At 52.3% G+C, this 24,278-nt stretch overlaps 2 protein-coding genes across 3 annotated transcripts; both read right to left on the bottom strand.

Moving 5' to 3' along the window:
* Nucleotides 1-1,615: 1,615 nt before the first annotated feature.
* FDFT1 (farnesyl-diphosphate farnesyltransferase 1) lies at nt 1,616-15,215 on the bottom strand. Of its 2 annotated transcripts, XM_055811241.1 has the most exons (8): nt 15,038-15,215; nt 13,503-13,600; nt 8,431-8,614; nt 5,791-5,919; nt 5,125-5,316; nt 3,902-4,078; nt 3,479-3,631; nt 1,616-2,222 (listed from the first exon to the last, which is right to left on the bottom strand). In XM_055811241.1, exons 1-8 carry the CDS (start codon nt 15,152-15,154, stop codon nt 2,001-2,003), a joined length of 1,272 nt encoding a protein of 423 aa, XP_055667216.1. In that variant the 5' UTR covers nt 15,155-15,215; the 3' UTR covers nt 1,616-2,000. The 2 variants fall into 2 exon arrangements, with proteins under 2 accessions (XP_055667216.1, XP_027641328.1); XM_027785527.2 differs by lacking the exons at nt 13,503-13,600; nt 15,038-15,215 and adding an exon at nt 12,909-13,451.
* A 989-nt stretch (nt 15,216-16,204) lies between these two features.
* Nucleotides 16,205-21,567, bottom strand: NEIL2 (nei like DNA glycosylase 2). Its single transcript, XM_005236639.3, has 4 exons — nt 20,652-21,567; nt 19,292-19,623; nt 17,867-18,063; nt 16,205-17,395 (listed from the first exon to the last, which is right to left on the bottom strand). The coding sequence occupies exons 1-4, from the start codon at nt 20,787-20,789 to the stop codon at nt 17,079-17,081; spliced, it is 984 nt and encodes a 327-aa protein (XP_005236696.1). The 5' UTR covers nt 20,790-21,567; the 3' UTR covers nt 16,205-17,078.
* Nucleotides 21,568-24,278: the final 2,711 nt, after the last annotated feature.

Genomic DNA, 24,278 nt, shown 5'->3' with positions numbered 1-24,278 from the left:
TCTGGCTGTACTGGTGCCAGCATGGATGCAGCCACTGCCTGCAGCTTGTGCTGCCTCCTGAGCAGCCCCTGGGCATTGCCCACTGGTCAGGGGAACGTGCTTCAACATGGGCGAGGGTGCAGCCAGGACTGCCCCCAGCACCTCTGCACGCTGGCATGGAGGGTGCGTGGTGAGACGGATGTACCAAGGCACCTGCAGCCCCCGGCTGTGCCACCACTCCTGCTGCCTGCAGTGCAAGGGCCATTAAAAATTTATTTACCAACCTTTAGCTCTTTCTCACCCTGGTTACAATTCTTTTAGGCCTGGCACACAGCGCTTTACTGTGATGCCCTGAGTGGCGGCAAGGACGCATCTGCATTTCATCTGAGCTGAGGGCTCATATCTTGGGTCATAGTGAGGAATTACTGGTGTAAAAGAAATGACAGCTAACAAAAAAATAAACATACCAAACACTTTTTTCTTTTTTTTTTTTCCCCCCAAAGAAAACTTTTAATTTCAACAAGACAGGAAGCTGCACAAAGAGAGCTACCGCAAGTTTCTTTTGAACAACAGCTTAAAACTATCTACATTGGTACTTGTGGAGTAGGGGTCCTTCTTCCAGTAACAGCCTGGCTGCAGGGGCTTTGCCTTGCAAAGGCCACCAAACTGCACCTGGCAGACAGCTCTGTCCTGTACCAGGAGATGGGCTGACCTTCCCTTCGCAAAGGCAAAAGCACCATTGGAGGAGGGGCGGGTGGGGACCCTGAAAACAAAAACCCACCCCAACAAAACAGGACTTCCCTTTACTGCGTTGTTTCCTCTTGAAGTTAAGTCTAGCACAGTAGAAACCTCTTCCAGCTTGCACGTCAGTCTAACCCGAAGTGTCATCCCAAGCTGGAGCTAAGTAGGCCAGGGAAACCTGCCCTGGCCACCCCCTCGGTGGCTCAAGCCTTCCCAGCCCACCCTGCTGCCTTTTCAGGGTGACCAACACACCAAGGCCCCCCAAGAAGCACCACATGAGGGACAGCACGGTGCAAACCCTTGCTCCCCTGGCCTTGCAGAGGCACCTGGCGCTGCTGCAGTGGTGCTGCCCTGCCATGGCCACCCACCCCCTTGGGCTGAAGAAGTGGTGCAGAGCCCAGACCCTGGGTCGGGTACGGGGTGATTAGCTCAGGGCCATGCGGCAGCCCTTCTCATTTTAATCACCTCCCAGCCCTGAAAGCATGAAGCTCTGCAAGTACAGGGTGCCATGTGCTGGAGAGCAGGGATCTGCAACAGGCTGCTTTCAGCAGGGGGTGCATTAAAGTCGAGAGAGCATCCCACCTCCTATGAACTGAACATTAAAAGGGCTTGTGTCAAGCCTAGCAGCCTCCTTCAGCACAACAGAAATGTGATTGCCTCTGCCTGTTTCCAGGCTGCAGGATGTCTCAGCCAGCCTGGGCTGAGGACCAGAAGGTGGCCAGAGCTTTTTCCCTGAATAAGGAAGTATGTTCCTCTCCTGGCTGAAGCAGCAATCCTTCCAGTGTGGAGCAGGCACCAGAGGCAATGAAAAAGAGGCTGCCTAAGAAAGGGAGGCAAAACCCAGAAGGTTTTGCTCAGCTCTGAGCTGGAAATGTGTCTCAAATCTCAAGCAAGAAAAGAGGCAACTGGAGTTTCTATTTAAAACCATCCTAACAAAAAAAAAAAATAATTCACATAAACTGTCCAACAGGACAGGGAAAAAAAAAATCAACTCCAAACAGTAAGACTCCAATTAGTGTTTGTAACGATCCAAGCAGATGGCAAGGGTGGTGAGGAGCGGAGTCTGGCAATGCCACACCATTGCCCTGGGGCTGCAGCTCACCAGCATCCCATCCTCATCGCCAGCATCCCATCCTCATCACCAGCATCCCATCCTCATCACTGGCCCAGGCCCTGCGGCACCTCGGGTGCCTGGCCATCCCCAGCGGCAGGGGGCGAGGAGTCTCCTGCCTCCACTGCCCATCTGCCAACCATCTCTCCCCCCGCCCGCCCGCTGGCCATCAGTTCTCGCCCGCCTGGACGTACTCCTCGGTGGCCTTGGAGATGGTGCTCAGGTACTGCCAGCTCAGGGCGGCCAGAAGCATGGCGCATGACAGGTAGATGGGGGAGTAGTGGTGGCGTGATGCCATGGGGCTGCCGGGCAAGCTCATGGCACGGATGGAGGCGATGACCTGCTGTGTCTTGTTGGATGACGGGTCAGTGCTTGGGATCTTCTGGTAGATCTGGGGAGGGAAGAAGGAGTAGTTATGGTTCCTGCTCAAGGTTAAGGGGACAAACAGGACAAACAGGTGCAAGAGGAAGCCTTAAGGGCCACCACATCCTCAAGAGCAACCTCAGTGGTGGACTGCCATGGAGCAAGAACCAGCTGCAAGGGATGCCTGGATGGGGCCAGGGCCTGCTTCCCTTGAGCACTGCACTAAGCCAAGCAGCCTCTTGAGGGCACCCCGCGATGGCAGATGGACCACGCAACCGCAGACACAATCCCTCAACCACAGGTGGTGCTGCTGGGACCAGCGGTTCTTGCCCCCAGCCCTCACCCACTGCCGCTGCGCTACATCCCACCTCAAACCAGTGAGGATACCCCAGTGGTGACCAGCAGCTGGTGTGACTGCCACCCTCCATCACATAACACCATGGTCTTTGGGTTTTTCTCTTCGTGGTCTGCAAACCCCATGGCTTTTGGGATACTTGTCTGCACGGTTCTTCAGGAAGTGTGCACAGAGAGCCTCTTCTGGACTAAGGTGCTGAGGTGTGTCACTGTCCCTTGCCATGGGGTTGGCCAGCCCGCAAAGGGAGCTCTAATAACTAAAGGGTCTCCCTGGTGCAGAAGTAATGTCTTTTTATTTAACAGCCCTCACTGGATTTGAGTTTGGGGTTGGGTTTTTTTACCCCCCGTGAAACCATCCACCAGTTGTTCCACCACATGAAGTCTTAACCTCCACTGTACCCTGAAGCTGGGAGTCCCACTGCTTTAACCACCTGTGAAGAGCTGCTCTTACTACTGTTGGCCACACAGCACAAGGAAACCACCACCACATCATGCTGCCAGCTGCAACTACAGACACAGAGAAAACAAGACTGCTTGCTGGCGCTGCCCATGGGGAGACGATGGCGCCTGTTCAGAAGTGTGCTGTGGGGAAGGTCCCCTGTGCCTGCCCAGCCCAGGTGAAGCCCTGATTCCCTTCTGAAGTCCTTCCACTGAAGTCCTTCCACCAGAAGGATGGCAGGACTTCAGTCTCTACCCCTCAACACAGGCACAGACCAAGGGTACGTTCAAGGGAACCCATCAAGCACCCAGCCTGGTCCAGGCCAAAACCAGTGCCAGCACTGAACCAACTAGGATTCTGGGAATCCTAACATTCCTTGAATCCTAGGATTCCTAGGAAAGGATTAACAGATTTACATGTCTTCTCAATCCCACGCCAGGAGCGACGATGGGACCAGCCAGAGAGTACTCAAAGCAAACTGTTCAACTTACCTCTTCCACATACTGGTACATGATGGCTTTGACAGCTTGTATGTTTGTGGCATCCATCATGAGAGTGACGGCTTGTCCCTTCCGGATCTTCACTACACCCCTGAAAACCTGCTTGTTGTTATAGCAAGCAGCCAACGTGGCAATAGCCATCACCTAAGGAGAAACATGAAGAGCCCTTACCGCACTGTGGGGAGCTTGTCAAAGGAGTAACCTTGGCCCTAGTGAAATCAATGGCAAGACATTCTGGAGTGGAGCCACAATCTCACCAGCAGCAGAAATCGTAGGTACAAGGACAGAAAGAAGAGACAGAAGAGATGAAGAGTAAAACCAGCTAATACCAACATGATAAATAACCTCCTTCACTTCCAATGTCTCATCAGCTGGGCTGCAGATGATGAAGAACCACTTAAAAACATAACTCACCTGGGGGATAGCACAGAAGTTAAAGACACTCTGGTTTTTCAGGCGGGATAAGTATGTGAGGACATCAGGGACATGGTGGAGGGCATTGGTGATGAGCTCATTCAGACACTGGACAGCCATATCAATGTTCTCTGGTTTGGCAAGATCTGAGAGCTTCTTTGCGTATCTGCTCCAAACCTAAACATCAAGATAACGACTCACAAGTTGGAGGGCACATGCATGCCTTAAGAGAGACATCACTAACAGTCTGAGGTCTGGGAGAGCAACAAGAACCGCCAGAGACCCACAAAAGCCTTGAAGGATTGAGGCTTACTAGGCTAAAGAAAAGAAGGGCGGGCAGGCTGCAGAGATATGACAGTGGCCTTTGTATATACAAAGGGATTGTAAAGAAGAAAGATGCAACTCATCTCCCATCTTCTCTAGCTACAGCAAGGAAAAGGTGAGTCACACATCGGGCTCACGTCAAGAAATACTCTTGAGACAGGTGAGCCACGTGGAAAAGGGAGAGAAAAATTCTTGGAGAGCCTGAAGAAGAGCAGACAAACATCTGTCAGGCACAGGCAGAGCTGAATCCTGCCTTTGGGAACCAACTAGGTACCCTCATCTCACACAGGCTTATTCTCCCTCATTCCTAACAACCTAACAGAGAGGGGGAAAGGAAAAGCTGCTCAATAAATTCTTGGTGGTGTGGGGAGACATCACCTTGTCCCCACATCTGTACCCAGACAGCGGTAGATAGATGTGGAACTTGTCAGCCGGCTGTCACTAGAAGAAATGTTACTATCAAGAAGATGTACAGCCAACAGTAGTGATCTCACACAGCACAGCTTTACTGTAGGGTTTCAGTAAAATTAAAGCAGACAACCATGTCTCTCCTATTAACTTTGATCTACAGGGACATGAGAGATAATGCAATTTTAGCTGTGCCCTTTCTGCTGTGCACCCTTTAATGCATTCCCAAGGCAGGTGTCCTGGGAAGCATGGATGGTTGGCTCCATCCATTATAGGTCTTGGACAGAATATGAAAGACTGTCAAGGGACACCAACAAACAGTGGGAAAAAACCTGGCTTTGAGGATTTCAAAGGGAATTCCAGCAGGAACCCTTCTAATGAGAGGATGCAACTCACTGTATTGGAGCAGCGACAGCAGCACCTTCAGTCCTAGTGCATTTCCCAAAGAAGGACAGCAGAAACACTCACCCCAAGGCAGTGCTTTCCCTCACCTCTCTGGGCCAGAACTCCCTTCCCTCCAGCTGGTCCTCCAGATAGTCACGGATTATGTTGGTTTTCTGCAGGAAAAGGCCCATGGAGTTTGCCAGCTCTGTGTCCTGCCCAACGATAGGATCTTCTAGCTCTGATGCAGAGAAGAGACGGGAAAGGCCAATCCCCACCAGCCCAGCAACGTAGTGACAATACTGTGAGGCACCGAGAAAGGAAGGGACAGAAAAAACCAAGATAAAAGGAACAGCTGTTACAAAATGCTGCCTATTTCCCACAGCAAGTTCTGAAAAAATGATGCTCAGAAGTAATTGACAGTGCATTTTCTGCAAGTTCTCATTGCCCTCCCTAGAATGTCTCAGCTTTCCCATGGCCAGCAAACACCTTACCAAGGATGTCCCACCAAGCTGCCACTCTGCCTCCAGCAGCTGAATGAACTGCCCACGGGGGAACAGTGGACATGATGGGTGACCCAAAACACGTGCTGGTAGGCAACAACCACAATCTGCACTGTCCTCCTGTTAACCACAGGGCCAGCAGTCTCTTAAAGCCTTCCCAATTCCACACAGCCTCCCTCACCCAACTGAACCCTCTGCCCACAGGGATGCTCCATCTCCTCTTTCCCCAGAGACAAGGTGGACTCTACTCACGTTCAGTCTGGGCTGACTTACCTTATCCCACTCATGCTGAGAATCCACCTTCTTCTCCAAGAACTCTGCCATCCCAATGCCCATCTTGTGGCAAATATCTGAAATCACATCCTGGTAGACCTTTGACAGGTTCCTGAACTCCATGGAGATCTGCAGCACAAATGAACATGGAGCGGGTGGGGGAGGAAACAAAGTCAGGAAAAACCAGCAGAGCTCCACATTTATTAAGAAATCAGAAAAAGACTGTTTACCAGGCTCTTATGCTGCCTTGGCTGGAGACCTAGGACAACTCCAACAACCAGAGCTGTTTCAAGGCCCTTACAGGAGAGGCTCAGTGTGTTCTCAGTCTAACACTATGTATGGTCTCTGGCAAGAGATCAGACACAGCAGTATCTTTGGGAAGGCTCTGTGGCCTTGGGCTAGTATCGTTTGGGAGCTACAGGACAAAACTAGCTATGCTTGGTACACAGAGCTGGGTTGGGTTTTTTTGTAATTTGTGAGAGCACTCCATTATTTCAACCATGGGAAAAGACCAAGGAGGCTTCTGGTGTCCTGATCCCCTGAGCCCTCTCCAGCTCTGGCTTTGCAGGACACTCTTTGCACAACTGGAAAGGCATCAAGCAACAGAGAAAGTGTGAAATCTTTCTTCTGCATGTCCAATAACATGATGCAGTGACTCAATCCCTTTTCACAGTGAAAAGAAATTTAAAAGTGCATCCCTCCCCTTCCCAGAACTGTGGAGCACCACATTTTATTGCACTAAGCTTTATTCTCCACCAGTGGGTAACTGCAGCCAGCCCAGGGTGTGCGTCTGATAAGGACAGCGGTCTGAACAACTGCTGCTCAGGCACCACTGCAGACCCAGGCTCTCCTCCTGACTCTATCCACGGCTGGTGGCACGTCCTTGCCCTGTGCCTCACTCTGTCTATAACATAAGCATATCGACTCTGCTTCTGTCTCAATGGCTTCAATCCACTACCCAGAGAAGCACGACTTGCAAGTACACCTCTGCCAAATATTATTAAAACCATACCTGAACATGAGCTCAGATTGCGCCAGTGAATAACCAAGAGAGAACAACTAAGTGCCATAAACACCTTCTCAAAAGCTCTTCTAAAGTACCAAGTCATTCACACACCTGCTATCTCTCTATCATTATACATCAAAAATCCTCTGACACAGTCACGCCCTATAGTGCATCTCCCTCCTAGGTAGGGCACAGCCACTGTTATCCCAATGCTGAGCATCAAAATTTACAATACATCTCAGTTTTCCAAACAATCACCCTATTCCTGCTGCTGGGGAAAGCCTGGTAAGGGTACAAAAAATTTAAAATGTTAAGAAGCTGAACAAAATAGAACTTCCTCAGAAATGAAATGCTCCTCACTAATTATTATACTTTCTCTTAAACAGAACTTATAATAAACCCAGTTATTACTGATCAACACAAGCATCAGCAAAACTCCAGCATTCACCGAGGGCCGCTCCTTGGCCCTCACCGAAACCAGACATCTGTATCCCACCCAGCAGAGCCCAGCCTTGCCTTCCAGCCACAGCATCTCCCTGGGCTGGAGGCTTAATGGTCCATCCCCTCTAGGGTGACTGGCCAGACAGATTCCTCTTTCTACTCTGTGGGTTCACATGGCACTGGGAGATGCTGCATCTCGGCGCAGCAAAGCTCCACCACCCCACCGCTTCTGCTGGGGCTGAAACCTGGCAGGAGCTGAGGATGAGCATCGTCGTTTCAGCTCTGCTGCCTGCCATCCTGAGCACCTTCAGCACAAAGTCAAGGCCCTACAGCTACATCTGCACCAGTAGCTTAAATATCAAGTACGGACTCAGTCCCCTGCAGCTACCTCCAAGCAGCATGGTCCCTGATGTGCTTCTGACCCCAAGCAATCCCCAGGCAGTGCTTGGGAAGTCGCGTGGGTCAGAAAACACTTCCCAAGGACAGTCTGCGATGCAACCATGCTGTTCAGCACGCTGAGAGAGTGTAATGGCTTGGACATGGCCAGACTTTCTCAATCTGCCTCCAGGTCAAAGAACAGGCTCTGATACTGCTTCAGCTTGCTAGTGGAGATGCAGACTCTCTGTGGCTTCCTTTTAGATGGATCCTTAGAGCAATAAGACTTTGGGCAATATTGTTACCAACACCCAGGGGAGCTTTATATCTCATAAGCATGTTAAAGATCTGCACAGAGACTCCTGTAGCTCTAGGGCACATCCTGCAGGACCACTGCAAATGCTAACCTATCCACAAGCCGGATGGCCAGACAAGCTTTCCTCCTCTCCCTACCCTGTTAGGGATCACAGGACACCCAAGCCAGGCAATGCACAGTGTTCGACAACAAATCCAAAACCGCTGTCCGCAAGGCAACTGTCACCTACTCTTCCAACAGCGGAGGCAAAAAGCCACTTTTTAGAGCTGGAACTTTTCCACAGACAGATCATCTCTGGCTCATACAGAGAGTTGCACAATGTCTGGGTTTCTCCCCCCAGCTCTGCATCAGCCCCACGTGCAGGTGATGGAGCTCTTTGAAAGAGCTATGGGCACACCAGGGACTCAGCGAGCTCAGCAGGCACAGGCAGGTGTACATGGAAAGACAACCATGCACACAAAGGTGACACAAGGCAGCTGAAGCAAGAAGATGGATGCCTTACCGTTGGGAAGTCTTCCAGCACCTGCCGGTCCTTCTCCTTGCTCTCCATGTATTTCCACTCTGGTTGATAAAGATAGGAGTGAAACTCATGCAGCATCGGGACCTTTATATCTAAGCTGATGCTCATATCATCCTCTATAGTGTCCAGGGCACGGAGAACTAGGTAGAATATACAGACGGCATGTCTGGGAGTGGGGAGGAAGAAAAAACAAAAATCCCTTACTCAGGATTGCCTATTAGGCAGGACAAACAGCCAAGATGAACCGCACAGCCTTTGGCAGACGCACTGCATGCTCAACATGGCACACACTGGCACTGCCAGGTCATTGGTGCCTTTGGAGGATGTGAGCACTTCCAGCACAACTCACTTTCACATTTCAAGTAATAAAATACTTCAGTCATTGAGCAGAAGAACGCAGTGATGTGGCCACCTTCCCGGCTCCCACTGTTGTACCCTAGCGTCTCCTAGTTTGGAAACCAGCTTTGGTCAAGGGATGCCCACATGCAATAATCCCTCCTCCATCAAATCACAGAATGGTTTGCATGGGAAGGGATCATTAAAGGTCATCTTGTCCAAGTCCCCTGCAATGAGCTGGGACATCTTCAACTAGATTCAGGGTGCCAGCTTCCCCAGCCCTCACCTGGGGACTGTGGCTGTCCCCCACAGTGCAGGAACATAAATGAATTAGAAACACGCTGCTCAGAATCCCAGGGTCACAGGAGCAGGTTAGGGATGGAAAGCACCAAGAGCAGCACTTCCCACCTACCTACATTGCTCATCATCTCCTTGAACCTCCACTCTGAGCAACAGAGGTGCCTTGGCACACAGTCCCTACGGGCTGACTGCTGCAAAAGCTGTGGCATGCCTGAGCTGGGTTAGAAAACCCAGGTTTTTTCCTTCATGTGGAGAACTATGGCATGGCTTTTGGCTAAGATGCGTACTGGGGAAGGGACAGGCCTGTAAGGTCTCCCCGGGTAGGACAGGTCCCTGCCAGGTCCAACCCCGCAAGCAAGATTCAACCATGCAAGCAAAGCCAGCGCTCGCCAGGACCCAGAGGACAGAGCCTGAGGTCAGTTCATCGGAAAAAGCAAATACAAAACAGGGAAGGGGAAAAAACGCAGGTGTACTTTTCCTAGCGTTTCCCATACTCTGCACCCAGCACACTTTCATCCTGTTTGGTGGGAGGGGGGTGTAAGGGGGTGCCTCACTGTGCAACAGGAACATTAAGACTCACAGCTTAGAGCCAAAACCACCCCGTATTTTCTATCTCCGTGCACAAGACACTGGAGCCAGCCCAGGTGTCCCAGCACCCCAGTGGGAAGCTGCTGGAGAGCCACTCCCTGGCCCTACCGCCCCTGCCTTCGCCACCCAGGCTCTGTATTTCTGCATGTGGAGCAATAACAGCCCTGATGGCAAGAAATACTGGCTCCAGCTCCAGGATTTACATAAAACAATCCCCAAGTGCTAAATGATTAGCATTGATAATGCAGTTATAATGCAATGATAAGCAGTGATGCGTCAACAGGATGATGCATTTATTAATTGTTTAACAAATGAAGAACAGCTTGGACTGCTTAAATGCTAATCACTAGGCAAAAGTGTTGCTCTCCCAAGATGACAATGTGCAAGCGCTGATTAAGTTGCCAGGGAAAACTGACTGGTTCTTAGGGCCAATACTGTTAAATTTTGCATTTTTAGCTTAACTGAAGGGTATTTAACACATCCACCAAACCACACATCTGAGTGCTCATGAGCAGCTCTCTTCATGCCCTCCTGTTCCTTCACAAGACTGAGTTTTTTCCATTTCAACTGGGTTGCAAAGGTTTATCTGACACGATGCAAGTGCCCAGGACTCCCTGCTCCCTTCTCAGCAGCAACTTCCACCCGCAGCAACCAAGAAAAGTGGAGCAGAACCTGAAATGCCATCTCAGAAGCATGTCTCACATTGACACTGTCCCAAGGGAAGAGCTAGCAACAAGTCCAGAGCCCAGCATAATTAAAATACTTATTTAACCCCACTTCTGCATCCAAACCTTAACGGCATCCCTAGTTTGCATCATACACTGAGCTTAGCTCTGTGATGCTTCGGGCAAATCAAAGGAAGAAATTTTTTACAGTGAGGGTGGCGAGACGGTGGCACAGGTTGCCCGAAGAGGTGGTAGATGCCCCATCCCCAGAAACATTCATGGTCAGGCTAGACAGGGCTCTGAGAAACCTGATCTAGTTGAAGATGTCCCTGCTTATTGCAGGGGGGCTGGCCTTTAAGGGTCCCTTGCAACCCAAACCATTCTATGATTCTATGAAACATAAAATAAAAACAATTACATAGTGAACGTGGTCTGCCTGCAGCTCCCCATTTCTCTGCAGGGTTCCCAGGCACCATGCTCCCAGCGGGGCTCCAACTTGAGATCCATGGGGATGGCAGGGGCCAACCAAAGCCAGTCTTCACCAGAAAACTCATGCAGCAAAGCTGGCAAGAGGACACTCTGGCAGTACCTCCACTTTACACAACGGAAGCACTCACTTCCGAAGGGCGAGCCTGGTTTCATCTCAGGGCTCAAGCTCCAGCCCTGTCCCAGGCACAGCTCCCCCTTCCCAGGGGAGGAGGTCTCCCTTCTCCTTGCCACCATTCACCCTCTGCCAGCCCCACAAAGCAGCGGAACCTACAGGAATGGATCCCAAAGGGTCCCAGGGACAGGCAGGACCCTGGGGCTGGCAGCAGGGGAAGGCAGGAGCATCCCCTTCCTCCTCTCCACCACCACAAGCAACGATGTTGGCTCATCACTCCACCACCCTGAGCTAGGATGTTGGCTCACCACTCCTCTCCACCACCACCAGCTAGGATGTTGGCTCAGCTGCTGATGAAGCTGCAGTTTTGAGCCTCCCACCGTCTAAGAAAACACCCTAATCATGGAGCAATGGGCTGGGCAGGGCCCTCGCCAGCAAAACACACGGTTTATGGGGCCAAAAAACATAAGCAAGAAGGAATGAAACATTTTAGCTCAACTACCAATAAATATCCTGGTGCAGGAAGCACCACTCCAAGCGCTCATTCAGAAGTTCTCTGTTTTCCTACAGTCCTTGGGGGATGCATGGAAACTCTCCCCAGGGTAGGGATGTGAACCAGGGAGCAAGAGCTTCACGCTTCCCCAGCCTTCAAACAAGGAGATTTCACTCTACAGAAGTTGCAAACAAAGCTGCAGCAGGGCAGGGGACTGGGCTGTGGCAAAGGACAGCGTGCTTGGAAGCAGACCCCAGGCAGTGCTGCATTTCTCAGCATGACACGGTTGTTTCAGTGTTGAATCCTACCACCAGCTCCTTCAACCAGCAAGCACAGAGGCAAATATTAAGTAGTCCATAACCAGAGAGGTTCAGTTTAACCCCCTAACGGAGATAACATCAACAAAAGCACTTCTTTGACACAATCCAGCAAAATCAATTCCTTCGTTAAGCTTGCTGCTCTGCCTGTTTCTATATTCTGCCTATTTTGCATTTCCCTCTTTTGTCCCTGAACTCTTCAGCAGAGCTACTACACTTTGAAAATTAGTTCCTTCTGCTCCACTACAGAGCCAGCTGCAGTTCAGCAGCAGCCCTCACACAGCCATAAGTTGCAAAGATCTGGCAACAGCTTTTTCAGGATGCCACGCAGAAGCTTCTGTGCCCTGAGGGGAGGGAGCCTTCCTGATCCCAGCAAGCCGCAATTCAAGAATTAAAGAACAGAAAAGACAGACGAGAAAGATAACTGCAGGATGATCAAGGCAAGCACACCACATACCGACACTGCTAACAGGTTTCAAGGTGTTTTATTGGTTGGCTCTTTTTTTTTTTTCTTAATTTCTACATTATGTAATATACACCAAGCATGGGGAAAAAAAAGTTTAATTCTTGGCCCCACTTGTACCTTTCCACTCAGCCCCAGCCAAAATCCTGAATTCCTTTGCCTTTCCTGTCAAAACAGGCTGCAGACACCATTTCATAATCAATGGACAACTCTGGGGCACCATCCGAAATGCCAAATTAGGGCTCAGAAACCCAAAAAATAACCCAGTGTTCAGGCTGGCGCCTGCAACTGCTCAGCGGAGTTGCAACTGCAGCATTAGACACATTCAGTACAATTTATACAAACCCATAATTTTGATGATTAACCCATTCTGGGATTAACTTGAGAGATCTACACACTGAAATCAGTTACTACTGTGTGAATATAAGGCATTTATATAAAGCACATTATATATATATATATATATACACACGTATGCATGAGGCCACAGGCCAGCTGAGCTTTGCGTCCTCTGGTACAACAGCAATAATTATGACCAGCTGAAACTTTCCTGCATGGGTCAGCAAAATTTGTATGGCAAAAAAATGAGTTGTGCAGCAAGTCCGTCACCCCCCCCTCCCCGTGCCCACATAGATTTTGAGGCAGCTGCTTCCAGGCAGCGTGCAGACCCTCGGTTAGCCCCAGGGTTTTTGCTCACCTCCTCCCACTGGCACAGCCACGTCCCTCCAGCCAGCCTGAAGGCCGGCGCCAGCCTTGGCACTGCTGGGACACATTCCCAGGGTGTCATAAACAGCACACGGCCAAGCAACGAGTTTAAACCGTCTGCTGGTGCCCATCCCCAGGCCTGCTGGGCCCAGGAACCCAGCTGGGGGGTGGGGGGGGGAATCATGCGTGACAGCCAGCTGGGACGTGGGAAACCCCACGTCCAGCTGCAGGGGGTGGGGCTGGATGGCGGCTCTCCCGGCCAGCCCAGCCCTGGACCCCCATGATCTGCTTGCACAGGGGTGGAAGGGGAAGCGTTTCCAGCAGCTCAGCTGAAGGAACATGGCATAGGGGGAAACTGCACAGACCACCGCCCGGCTGGCTCTGCCGGGGAGACCCTGTGCAAGGGGGGCCTTGCACCCACCACTTCCCGGGGAGCCCCAGCGCCGGGGGGGGGCTTTGCACCCACCACCTCCCGGGGAGCCATGGTGTCAGGGGGGGCCTTGCAGCCACCACCTCCCGGGGAACCCCAGCGTGGGGGGGGACACTGCACCCGCCCCCTCCCAGCCACCCCCCACCTTCCGCTCACCGCAACTCTCCGTCCAGGGCCTGGATGACGGCGGCGAAGCTGCGGCTGGTCTGGTTGAGGTAGCGGTAGCAGGTGCGGAGGCCACATCCCAGCGAGTCCTGCGGGCAGAGCGGGGCGCCGGAGGGCGGCTGGAGGCGGGCGGCGGGCAGCGGCGGGGCCGGGGGGGGCGCGGGGGCACCGCGCTGCTGCTGCGCCCGCCGGCCGCCACCCCGCAGCCGCCCCAGCGCCCGGGGGGGACCCCGCGGCGGTGACAGGGCCAGAGTCCGCTTGAGGAGGGCCACGGCTTTGGAGCTAGCCGCCATGGGGGCGCGGCGGCGGGGGGCTGCGGCCGCTCCGCCCCCCCCCCCCCCCCCAGCCTGCCCGCCCCCTTAACCCACTCGGCGCCCGTCCCGGCCGAGCGCCGCGGCCCTGCCGGGCACGGAGCCGGTGCGATGCACGCAGGGCACCGGCTCCGAACAATGCACCGACAGTCTGAAGCCGGTGCAAAGCACCCGGGCCGTGCAATGCACGGAGCCGGTGCGATGCATGCAAAACACCGCGCCCCTGCAGGGCTCGGGGCCGCTGCCATGCACACATGGTACCAGCCCCGAGCAATGCATGGAAAGAGCAAAGCACTGAATGAAGCTGGTGCGGTGTCCGGAGTCGTGCAAGGCACTGGAAGCATCAAGCCGCTGCGAAGCACCCCGGCCGTGCAATGCACGGGACCGCTGCGATGCAAGCAAAGCACCGGGCCCCCGAGTTACTCGGGGCCGGTGCGATGCACGTAGGGTACCGGCTCTGAGCGATGCATGGAAAGCCTGAAGCCGGTCCAAAGCACCCGGGCCGTGCAATGCATGCAAAGCACCGGACCGCTGCATCACTCGAGGCTGGTGCGATGCACGCAGGGTACCGGCCCCAAGCGATGCACCGACAACCTGAAGCCGGTGCGAGGCACCGGGTTGGTGTGATACTTGAGGCCGTGCAATGAAGACGTAAGCATAAAGCCGGTGCGAAGCACCCAGGCCGTGCAACCGGGTGCAATGCAGGCGAAGCGCCCGGGCCGTGCAATACGTGGGATGCGCGACACCGGTGCAAAACGCCCGGGCCGTGCAATACCCTGCGTCAGTGCCATGCACGGGGAGCATCACGATGATGCACCGCTCGGAGCCGGTGACAGCGGGATCCTGCAACGCCCGGAGCCGGTGCAATGCACGCTGCGAACTGCATCAGCGTAAAGCACTGGTCCTGTGCAACGCGTGGGAAACCTGGGGCCAGTGCAAAGCACCAAGCCCGTGCAATGCACGCAGGGTACCGGCCCCGCGCAACACCCGGGAAACTCGAAGCCGGTGCAATGCCCGCCGGGTCGGTGCAACGCATGGGATGCACCGAGCCCGTGCAAGGCGCACACAGCCCAGCCGGTGCGCGGCCCTGCAACGCTCACCTATGGCAACGCCGCAGCCGCGCAGCGAGATGCCAACCCCCTCCTCCCCCGCTCTGGGCATCGGCGGAGATAGCGAAGCGCATCCCCCCCCGGCCCCGTATCCCATCCTGCTCACCGGGTCGATCCGCGGCATGATGGCACGGTAGCCGCCCATCTTGAACCGCAGGAGGTTGTAGATGTCCTCCGGGTGGCCCAGCCATTTCCTCAGCAGCTCCATGGGGGCCGCGCTCATCCCCCCCCCCGCCGCCGCCGCCCTGCGCCCGCCGCCCCCCCCCCCCTCCACCCGCCCGGTGCTTAACGAGAGCCGGGTGGTGCCGCCTCCGCCCCGCCCCTCCGCCAATCAACCCGCTCGTCCCATCGCTCGGTGGGCCGGCGGGGCATCCATTGGCCGAGACGCGCTCGCACCAGGGAAGCGCCAGCCAATAGAAAGGCGGCGGAGCTGGTGTGACGCCAGCCGGCCGGCGGTGATTGGGCAGCGGCTCCACACGCGGCGGCGGCGGGAGGATCCGGGCGGCCCACGCGCGGCCCGGCCGCCACGGAGCCCGGCCCACTCTCTCACTGAGGCCCGGCGCGGGGAGACACAACACCTGCCCCGCCCCGCTGAGGCGGCCCCGCACTGCCCCTGAGGCAGCCCCGCACTGCCACCCCCCACCTGAGGCAGGGCTTTTATTTATTCCTTTGATTTACGTCACGTCTCATCGTTCTCCCCCGTGGTACTTCTCTGGGGTCACCCTCCACTGCTTCGAGCCAGGACCTGAGGCCTCCAAGCAGCTCCCTGCACCCACACCCCCCTTCAGACACCCAGCTGCCATCTCATTCCCTCAAGCTGTGAGGTTTAGCTTTTGGGCTGCTCTGTGGGTTGTTTTTGAAAGGCACTGGAAAGACCATGCTTCATTCCCAGGCCTTTGCTAACACTCTGCAGGACATGCTCAGAAGTGACATTAACCATCTTCCTTGGCACCATAACCCCATTAATTGGATTATTCTGCAGTTTCATAACCTGGGACTACTCAAGGGCCTCACAGTTCACAGGGGAGAGTCTGTCCAAATCTTGCCTGGGAGGCAGCCTACCACCGAGGTGTTTAACTCCAGCATCCCCAGTTGATTTACAATCACCTTTAGATCCAGTTCTCTTGCACAGAGTTTTCCTGCTGAGCCACCCTTACATGGCCTTGGAAAGCTGCAGGTACCATCCGCTACAGGGCAGCGCCAAACACTAGTTTCCCCTGTACACCTCACTTTTTAAATCCAGAAAAGACACACTGAACTAAAGACAAACATCACCAGCAGTTCTAACTCCAGCTTTTATTTTTCACAGAAGTCAACAGTCTGTTCAAATAAATCCAGATCCTGGGAGAGAGGACAACAACAGATCCTGCCTACTGCATAGACACACACAGCTCAACAAAGGAGGGACCACATCATCTCTGTTTCCAAGGCTTTCTGCTTTCAAGTTACCTTGGAGATCATGAGTTTTATGCAATCTCCATCATAAAAAAAAGTAAAAATACTGTGTTCAACAGCAAAATCTGGAATTGGAAGTTTGTCACAGAACTGAAACCTGTGGGGGCAGAGATGAGCTCCATCAAGCACTACTGAGGTTTATTTTCTCCCCTCAAGAGGAAGCAGCTGTTCCTGTAAGAGCTGACAGAAGGAACAGCTCTTACTTTTAACCACACCTAATTGCAGCCCAGCACACAGGTATTCAGCTACAAGCAGAGGCAGGGTTATCTAATACCAAGTTATTTAGGCAGAGGGATATACTCCTTTCTACAAACTCTACCACACCAGGGTCAAGGGATAAGCTCACTTCAGACCACAGTAATTGTCTCCTCAACACCCTATGCTTTCCATTTACTGTAGTCTGAACAGGCTGACCAGGACTCCTCAGAACTGGTCAAACCATTTGCACTGTTGCATCATTGTGACAAAAAGAGTAGGCATGTACCACTGCTTCCCTTTTTGCACCCAGGGGCACACAGTACTGCAGTGATTCTTGTGACTTCCACTAAGCACTTAACTCTGCCAACTCACTGTCCCTAAGGAGCAAACTCAACAGCCTCAAAAGAAACCATGAAAACCTTCTCAGGACAACTAAGAGCATAGTTCAGAGACCACCTAGACACTCTCCAGGAAAGGAGGAACACTAAGCCAGGTCACTCAGTGACTGGGGAAAGATCCCTGTCCCCTGACAGCACTGCAGGCTGGCACCGAGGACACCACCATGTGAGTCTCTTAAAGCTATTTGAGGGTCCAAGGGTTCCTTTCATCACTGTATGCCCGAGGGGACACTGCTCCTTCTGGTAGATCTGAAGATGCAGCCTTTTGTCATGCAGCTTGCTGTGCAGCCAGTCAAAGCTAAACTGAATGGCATAGTCAAGCAGATGCTCCAGATCTGAGTGCGCCAAGAGAGAGCCTTGTGTTAACGGATGGATCTTGGCCAGGTACAAGATCTCATTCTTAATGATGTTCCCTGGAAACGGTCAGAAATAAGGAGACAATAAGGATATTTGTTATCAAGATGATGTAGACCTATGGCTCCAGTCTGTGACTTCTGCCTCAAGGACCACAGCTAGCAATGCCACTGCCCCTGTCAGAGGTGGCATACAAGAGTAGACTTACAGCTGCGACTGGACTGGATGATGTTCTCTTCCCACTACCCTTAAGCAGACCTTCCTTTCTTCCACAAGTACAAGCCAATCCACCCACACTAAGACAGTTCAGTGGGCACTGCACCATTGGGCTTACAGGGTGCACCCAAGTATCTGAAGTGGCTACAGACTGCAAGTCTTGGAACTCAGAGAGATTACCACATACCCTCAGCTGGATCAACCAGAAGCCATAAGGCTAAGGAGAAAAAGGCTCAGACATGCAGGTCTGCGTCTGGAGGCATCCCACCCGCCTTCCTCTATTTCTTGCTCTTCCATTATGCCCTGGAACTCACCCAGCCCTGAAAAATATCTTTGGTCTAAGAGGGTGTAGCAGATGGGATTGGGTGCACGGAGGGCATCCAGTGCCTGGCCACGGTGGAACTCCACAGACAGGATGTCAGAAGCAGGATTCGCCCTCGGAGAGGAGCACCAGTGCATTCGGCAATTGTAGAAAACAAGGAAGCCTCCACTCTCAAAGTGCAGAACCAGCCTGGGAGAAACAGAGAAGTTGAAGTCTCATCAGAAACATCCCTGAACCATTTGAATCTTGCTTTGGCTGAAGAAACTTGCACGGAAAGAGCGCAGCATAGCAATGGAGTGAAAAGCTACTGGGAGGTGAGAAAAAAGCCTGTACAGGACAAACTTGAGAAGAATGCAGTGAGGCATCAGCCCTCACACATGGCTACTCATTCTCATGAGACCCAGGGAGACATCTTGACATACTAGTCCCCCAGGCCTCCTCAGGCAGGAGGACTGCCACAGTTCAAGTGGGAATCAAAGGTCATACCCTAGTCCAGCTGCTGCTTCCCTGCAGCTTATCACTGCACTTACTTGTGTGCACAGGGTGACAGCAGGCACTCCAACACACCAGGCCACCACCTTAATTCAAAGTAACATCTGTAATGATCTCAGCCAAAAAATTTGGTGTGAACCCACACAGCTTGTGGACAATTGTTCATGCTGCTGCCCTGTGGTCCCTAGCAGAGAGAAAGCAGCAGGCAGGGACAGGTATCAACACCTTGGCTCTCCTCAGCAGGCAAGCCAGATGACCAAGGGCTCCAGCAAGTGGTAGGGTCCATATGTCAGGGAAACAGATGCTGAAAGTAGCACACAAAACTATCTCAAATTACTTGTATAGAAATAAAGCAATTCTTCAAAAGATTGCAGGATGAGGGGGCATGGAGTTTGTCCCCAAGGAGTACAGCACATACACAGGGGCCAGACCCACCTTGTGCATTATTAACCACTCAGACTAAATGGCTTACAAAAGCAGAGTCCATACAATCTTCCAATATTTATACCTTGTTCAGTACACTTCCAGTGGGACTTAGGATACAGACTGTAGTCCATGTTTTCAGTGCACTGCTGCCTTTAACAGCATCACTTCAGCTGCCTTAGATGCATGCTATTTATCCAAGGCTTTTTTTAAAAGACATGTAATTGGGATAAACTGGCATTTTGTGGGCATGATTCAGTCTGGCATCCTAAAAGTTTATCTCTATGATCCCCAGGCTGGCAGGCAACATGCATCCTGCAAGTGCACTGTGGATTCCCTGGCTGAACACACCCACTCATGCCATCTCTCACACCTACTTATCTTAATTAAGAGAGAAAAGACAAGGCTAAAAGCATCCCTACAAAAATTTAGAGACAGAAGAGTGTCTCTCCTTAATGAGAGGCAAGGAGAAAGCATAGTTTGTGAGGAATCCACTAAATACCTGGGTACAGGGTCCTTCCAGTCTCCCCTCTTATTGGCTTTCTTTGCTCTTGAGAACTCATTTGCCCGAACGCTGCCAAACAAGCCAAAGTGGAAGCGCAGCCAGTTGCCTGGACCCTCTGCTGCATCTGGCACTTCAGGTCTTGAGGGCTGGAGTTCCTGCAGCTCCTCATCCTGGGGATGTGTCTGCGGAGCACAAACCTGTTCTTGCCCTTCCTGAGCAGGAGAACTTGCCCCACTAGCAGCCTCGCTTTGCAGCACTGTCTCTTCTGCAGTTGGTCCTAAGGGACCTTCAGCTGCCACAAATGCCAAGTACAAGTTCTTCCCATGAACCTGAGAAAAAAGGTGGGATGTACTGAGGATCCATATAACCTCTGGTTGTTTCCATACAAGTGACTTTTCTACAACATCCTTTTGATAGAAGGCACATCACCCCACCCCAAACACAGGATTTATTAGCATCTGAGCCATTCCCATCAGAGCTGCAGCATCCCTTCCTTGTCTACATGAAGCACAAAGTGTTCAAATGCCACTCCAATGTGAAGCTCTACCAGAGGCTCCTGTCAGGCCAGAGACACACCAGGAGAGACAACACAGGGTTCTGAAGTCTGTCATCACTGCTTTCTGTTTGCCTCCCCACTTTGTGCTGGCCTCAAGTGTCTCAGGCTAGGGTGACCTAACTCAAGGGTGGCTCTGAAGTCACAGCCTGGCCAGAAATGACTGCTGAGCAGCTCACATCTATGCCCCCAGCTGAGACTATCATGTAATCAGAGCTGAGGCTGCACCAGCACTTGGTCAGTCAAGTTTAAGTCATTACCCGAGGGGAGTCAAGCAAGTGAAGCCCCCAGCAGGACTGACCCAGTGTGACTATCTCACAAGTGCCCACAGCACAGACATGTCAACCTAGCCAGGTGAAACCCTGCTCTGGTATAAGGGAAGTAATCATGCAAGTTCACAGCTGAGGGAAACAAGGCTGCTGCTTCTGACATCTGCATACTGAAGAAATCAACTCTCATCTACAAACAGCCCTCACCAATACCAACTCCTCATCCCTTGAGAGGCACAGAATTAGCATGACTGACTCAAAACTGCAAATAATTTTGGGTATCTCCATATCTAGCCACATCACTGCAACAGCCTCTCCTTGCAGTAACCTTGATCCCAGACTTCATAACACAGAATGGTACTCCAAAACAGGCACTGCACCCATTTAGCAGCTATAAACAAAGCCAATGGTCCATCTCAAACACAAACTTGGTGTCATTTGCAGGTTGTGCACCTTCTGTGACCCAGATCCAGGACAACGGTGGTTTGCCTCAGACTTGTCATGGACCAATAATTTCCTGTCAAGTACAGCTCACCTGAGAGTCCTGGAGCCTCAGAGCATTCAGGTCATTCACACTGATCTTCTGGCTGCTTCCCCCCACCTTGGCCACCACTTGTCCCACAAAAGGGGAGGTCAGCAGCTGGAACTTCCTCACTGATGGGCCCTCTGGCATCTCCTGCAACTGTTGAGGGAATAGCAGGTCCTTCTCACACTTGGTGCCTTGAACTTGAAGGAAAGTTGCAACTCAGAAATACACAAAATCAGAGGCTGAGTTCACCACAATCTCCTCACCCCTGTCCTCACTCCAGTCCCTGTGGCAAAGTACACAAAGAGATACAGATTCCTTTCAGGCCCAGGGAGGTGAGGGGATTTCTGAATTAAGGGTATCCCCAAGGACAATCAAAGAAGGCCCTGAGCAACCTGCTCTAATGGTAGTTTTTGCCCCACAAGCAGGAATTTGGCCTGGGGATCTCCTGAAATCCTTTCTTACTGCAGGTTCACTAGGAGTCATAGAGGACCTAAAATCAGACTGTTTAGCATCTCTGTCCCCACCGACAACAAAAGCTTAGCTGACTCCAACCATTCCCTCAGTTACAGCCTTGACGTCCCAGTACAAAGGAGAAATGCAACCTTACATAGATATTAATGAACCAAAACAGGCCAGCGAGCCATCCTTTTCCCAATACAGCTACCATGACAAGTGCTGCTCCCTGATCAGCACTGGAGTTAGTTCATCCCCTCCCCTTGCTTTACCAGCTGCTTGCCCCACTGACTGCAACAGCATGGGGCCAGTTCGGGAGCATTCATACACTCTACTAGCAGCACCTTGAAGTCTCCTAGCATCAGAAGACTCTGGATGAAGGGGAGATGAAGCAGCGCCATCCCTACAGCACCCTGTAGCTCCCTCCAGGAAGTCACACCAGTACATAAGGAGTTGTTTCTAGCATGAAATCCCAGCCGCATGTCACTTGCAGTTCTGAGGACTGGGTGTACAAGAAAACAGGCTCTGGGACAAGGAAAGCACAGTTTGGCTTTCATCCCACAGTGCCAATTCTCCCTGCAGACTAATCCCAGAGACCAGCACTGACCAGAGGCTCGGCTTCAAACTCCACAGCCCACAGTACAAGGTTCAGAGTGCTTGATGTGAAAATCAACAGCAATCTTGTGCATGGACACCCCATCAGAAGAGGCATTCCCACCTCATGCTAGCATCTCAGCTTCTCCACTGTCTGACCTAGCTCAGATACAGCAGCCCACACTTGCATCAGCTCAGAGAGACTGTGAAACCAAAGCCTTCAGTGCCACATGCTCCTGCCACATCCAGGAGAAATCCTTGTGCACTGAAGATCTTAGCCCAGAAGAGGCATCTAAGCCAGCAGCTACCTCCACAGGGCTGTGAACAGCATTGATGTATGGACATGCCCTCAACAGGAGCAGACAAGGCAGCATGGCTGTAAAGCCCTCATGTGCTCCAGCACAAATCAAATCCTTTTTGGAAGGACTCAGGAGGAAAACACATCAGGGAACATTACCTGGATCCAAGACATGAAACCAAAGATATCAATTGGTCGTACAAACTAGCTTTACCAGGAGCAAAAGTCTGAGCTTCATTCCTGCATCACCTAGGACACAGGATAATTAGTCACAGACCTGCTCCAGTTTCACCCAAAAAAATCTACAGTTTGTACAGACTTTACAGAAAAGCCTGTTGCAGGTCATCAGCTAAAGATGCTCCTGCTGCCAAAGGCACCAGCAGCAATCTGGATCCCTGGGAGCAGCATTGGCTGCTGGACACAGGTCACCCAAGGGGTCTGTCCATGCCCTTTGGGTCTTCCTCCTGACTATCCAGGCACTGGCTTCATGTCAAGCAGCATGGAATGAGCCCCAGGACCTCTCACACAGCTCAGAGCCCAGGCCCCAAGGAAGCTCGTCACCTGCAGAGCTGCACAGCTCTGATTGCTGCTCATTCAGGTCACAACAAGCTTGTCAAGAGAGACTACAAGTGCCGAGTACTTTGTAAGGTTTTAACGCACATACTCCCCCTGCTGTAACCACTCCGGACAGCAGAGTAATGCTCCTGTTCTAGAGGAGAGCCTAACCTTTACCCCAGGGCATCAGAAGAACCAGCATCTGCTGTCTCTGGTTCTCCCTACTTCACCTTTTTACTCTGGACCTACTACAGTCTCTTCCAAAATGGTCCCCCTGCAAGGAGGAGAACAAGCCCCAGCCCTCTCTTGCAGAGCACAACACCCATCTCTCAAAGAGCACGACCACCGCACCCCAGAGCCTGTCCCAGCAAACCACCTGAGCTGGTACCACTGCAGGAGAAGTCATCCCCACATATGGGCTCATTTCCAGTCCTTGTGCTCAGACAGAAGCCAAACACCCACACTGGAGCATAACAAGGATGAAGCTGCCAGGTTCATGTACCTCAGCACAACTTTACCTACACACCCGTGCTGCCAGCTCACCTGCACACAGGGATGGCAGCCACACATCTGCTGTGGAGGATGTCCCACCACAGCTTCACACACCTGTCCAAGGCTCCTGCAGGGATTTCAAGGCAAAGCCCAGACCCTCCATGTGTAATTAGGTGGGGGGCAGAGCTCCCCATCTTCTCACATTCAGCCAAGCATCAATTTGCAGCTCTCCAAGACAACTGAGCCCAGAGCTCTCATTCTATTCTCACCCATGTCTCCCCAGGGCAGTGGGGGTACCCACTGCACTCCCCCCCAAGCCCCACATTCCTGCATCGAGCCCCCAAACCACTGCCCTTCTCAGGCCCACCCTGTACATGCATCAGGGGAGCAGACCACACAGCCTTTCTCCCCTACTTTGTTGCCCCCCCTTCTGTTCCCCCATATGCATTCCTCTGCCCCCAACCACCTCCCACAGCATCTTAACCTACCCCCTAACATACCTACCTGACCTCAACATAACCTTATACACCCAAAACCACCCACCCACTTTTATAGGGGAGGAGGACCTATCCCACCCCCATCCCTCCCCCTCAAATAGCAGGGGAGCGCCTCAGCTGCTGATGATGATGGTGGGGTGGGTTTTGTTTGTACTTGTCCTACCAGTTGCACTGGTGTCCAGGGCCTGGTTGGTTTAGGAGAGAAATGGAGCACCCTAGGAGGAAGATTGGGTGCCTGCTTGTAGGAGAGCTGTGCTCAGCCACCTCCACCCTCTGCAGAAGTACAGCACTTGCTGGTAACATGACTTGGGCTTGAGGGTGGTGCCTCTGAGTTCAGCTGAAAGAATTTAGGCTGAGCAATAGCCTATTACACACAACCATGTTAGTGAGCAGACTAAAAAGGTAAGTCATGATGGTATTTAAGTGTCCTAAAGAGTTTTTCCCTTGCCCCTCTGTACTAGGGGGATTACCTGCTATATAGAAAAAATATTGGGTGCTTTCACCCCTTTGTATTAAAATCATAGAACAATTTGGGTTAGAAGGGACCTTAAACATCATTTAGTTTCACCCTCTCTGCCATGGGCAGGGACACCTTCCACCAGATCAGTTTGCTTCAAGCCCCATCCAGCCTGGCCTTGAATTGCTGCTCTGTTGCTGGGTCTGTCACTTCTGGTGTTTGTCATCCTGTGTTGGTCATCCAGTTCCTACCTACGAGGGGGCTCTGTGTGACTCCAGAGCTGAGAA

Source organism: Falco peregrinus, chromosome 7 (assembly GCF_023634155.1).
Source record: "Falco peregrinus isolate bFalPer1 chromosome 7, bFalPer1.pri, whole genome shotgun sequence".
Lineage (NCBI taxonomy): Eukaryota > Metazoa > Chordata > Aves > Falconiformes > Falconidae > Falco > Falco peregrinus.
Note: the sequence above shows the minus strand (reverse complement) of the source record. Positions and strands in the feature narration are given on the sequence as shown.

What these genes read in the sequence shown, in the direction of transcription:
- FDFT1 (XM_055811241.1), bottom strand. Translation starts at nt 15,154, where the DNA reads ATGAGCGCGGCCCCCATGGAGCTGCTGAGGAAATGGCTGGGCCACCCG. An exon ending in GCCCTGGACGGAGAGTTGCG is followed by an intron (nt 8,615 to 13,502) that starts GTGAGCGGAAGG and finishes CCCCACTCCCAG; the next exon opens with ACATGCCGTCTGTATATTCT. An exon ending in TGTACCAGTATGTGGAAGAG is followed by an intron (nt 2,223 to 3,478) that starts GTAAGTTGAACA and finishes TTCCCTCCCCAG; the next exon opens with ATCTACCAGAAGATCCCAAG.
- NEIL2 (XM_005236639.3), bottom strand. Translation starts at nt 20,789, where the DNA reads ATGCCAGAGGGCCCATCAGTGAGGAAGTTCCAGCTGCTGACCTCCCCT. An exon ending in TGAGGCTCCAGGACTCTCAG is followed by an intron (nt 19,624 to 20,651) that starts GTGAGCTGTACT and finishes CTTTTTTCTCAG; the next exon opens with GTTCATGGGAAGAACTTGTA. An exon ending in TGGAAGGACCCTGTACCCAG is followed by an intron (nt 18,064 to 19,291) that starts GTATTTAGTGGA and finishes TGTTTCTCCCAG; the next exon opens with GCTGGTTCTGCACTTTGAGA.